Here is a 488-nt window from a genome sequence, read left to right as displayed (position 1 = left end):
CTGCACCAGGAGGAGCTGCTGCTGCTGCTGCTGCTGGTGCTGCTGCTGCAGGAGCAGCAGATGCAGCAGATTGAGATGAAGCAACACTAGGGGCGGCACCTGCTGCTGCTGCTGTTCGCGCTGGTGCTGCAGCAGCAGGGGTCTGAGTTGCTGCTGCTGCTGCTGCTCCTGCTGCTGCTGCTGCTGCTGTGTTGCCTTTAGCTGCAGCCCTGCCATCCCCTGCTTGGGTAGAGCGTGCAGCAGCAGCAGCATTACTTGCTGCTGCTGCTGCTGCTGCTGCAGCAGGTTGTGCTGCTGCTGCTGCTGCATACGAAACCCGCCCAGAGGGGGCCCGTCGATCTAATGTTGTTGCTGCTGCAGTTGTTGCTGCTGCTGCAGTTGTTGCTGCTGCTGCTGTTGTTGCTGCAGCAGCGTCACAACTGCGGCGGCCACCACCAGCAGCTGCTGCTTGCTGCTGTCTGCCGCTGCTGCTGCTGCTATTGCTCACC

General features: G+C 61.7%; 2 protein-coding genes across 2 annotated transcripts in view; both read right to left on the bottom strand.

Annotated features, from left to right (window-relative positions):
- EMH_0005540 (uncharacterized protein) overlaps window positions 1–216 on the bottom strand; it is a gene marked incomplete at both ends in the record, with an annotated part of 5,660 nt that extends 5,444 nt beyond the window's left edge. The window contains one exon of the mRNA XM_013497230.1: window positions 3–216. Coding sequence (XP_013352684.1) covers window positions 3–216 — 214 coding nt within the window. The remainder of the gene's footprint in view (window positions 1–2) is intronic.
- A 123-nt stretch (window positions 217–339) lies between these two features.
- EMH_0005530 (uncharacterized protein) overlaps window positions 340–488 on the bottom strand; it is a gene marked incomplete at both ends in the record, with an annotated part of 3,857 nt that continues 3,708 nt past the window's right edge. Inside the window, one exon of the mRNA XM_013497229.1 lies at window positions 340–482. Coding sequence (XP_013352683.1) covers window positions 340–482 — 143 coding nt within the window. The remainder of the gene's footprint in view (window positions 483–488) is intronic.

Source organism: Eimeria mitis, genomic scaffold, assembly GCF_000499745.2.
Source record: "Eimeria mitis Houghton genomic scaffold, Emh_scaff255, whole genome shotgun sequence".
Classification (NCBI taxonomy): domain Eukaryota; phylum Apicomplexa; class Conoidasida; order Eucoccidiorida; family Eimeriidae; genus Eimeria; species Eimeria mitis.
This window is presented reverse-complemented; position numbering and strand designations above follow the sequence as displayed.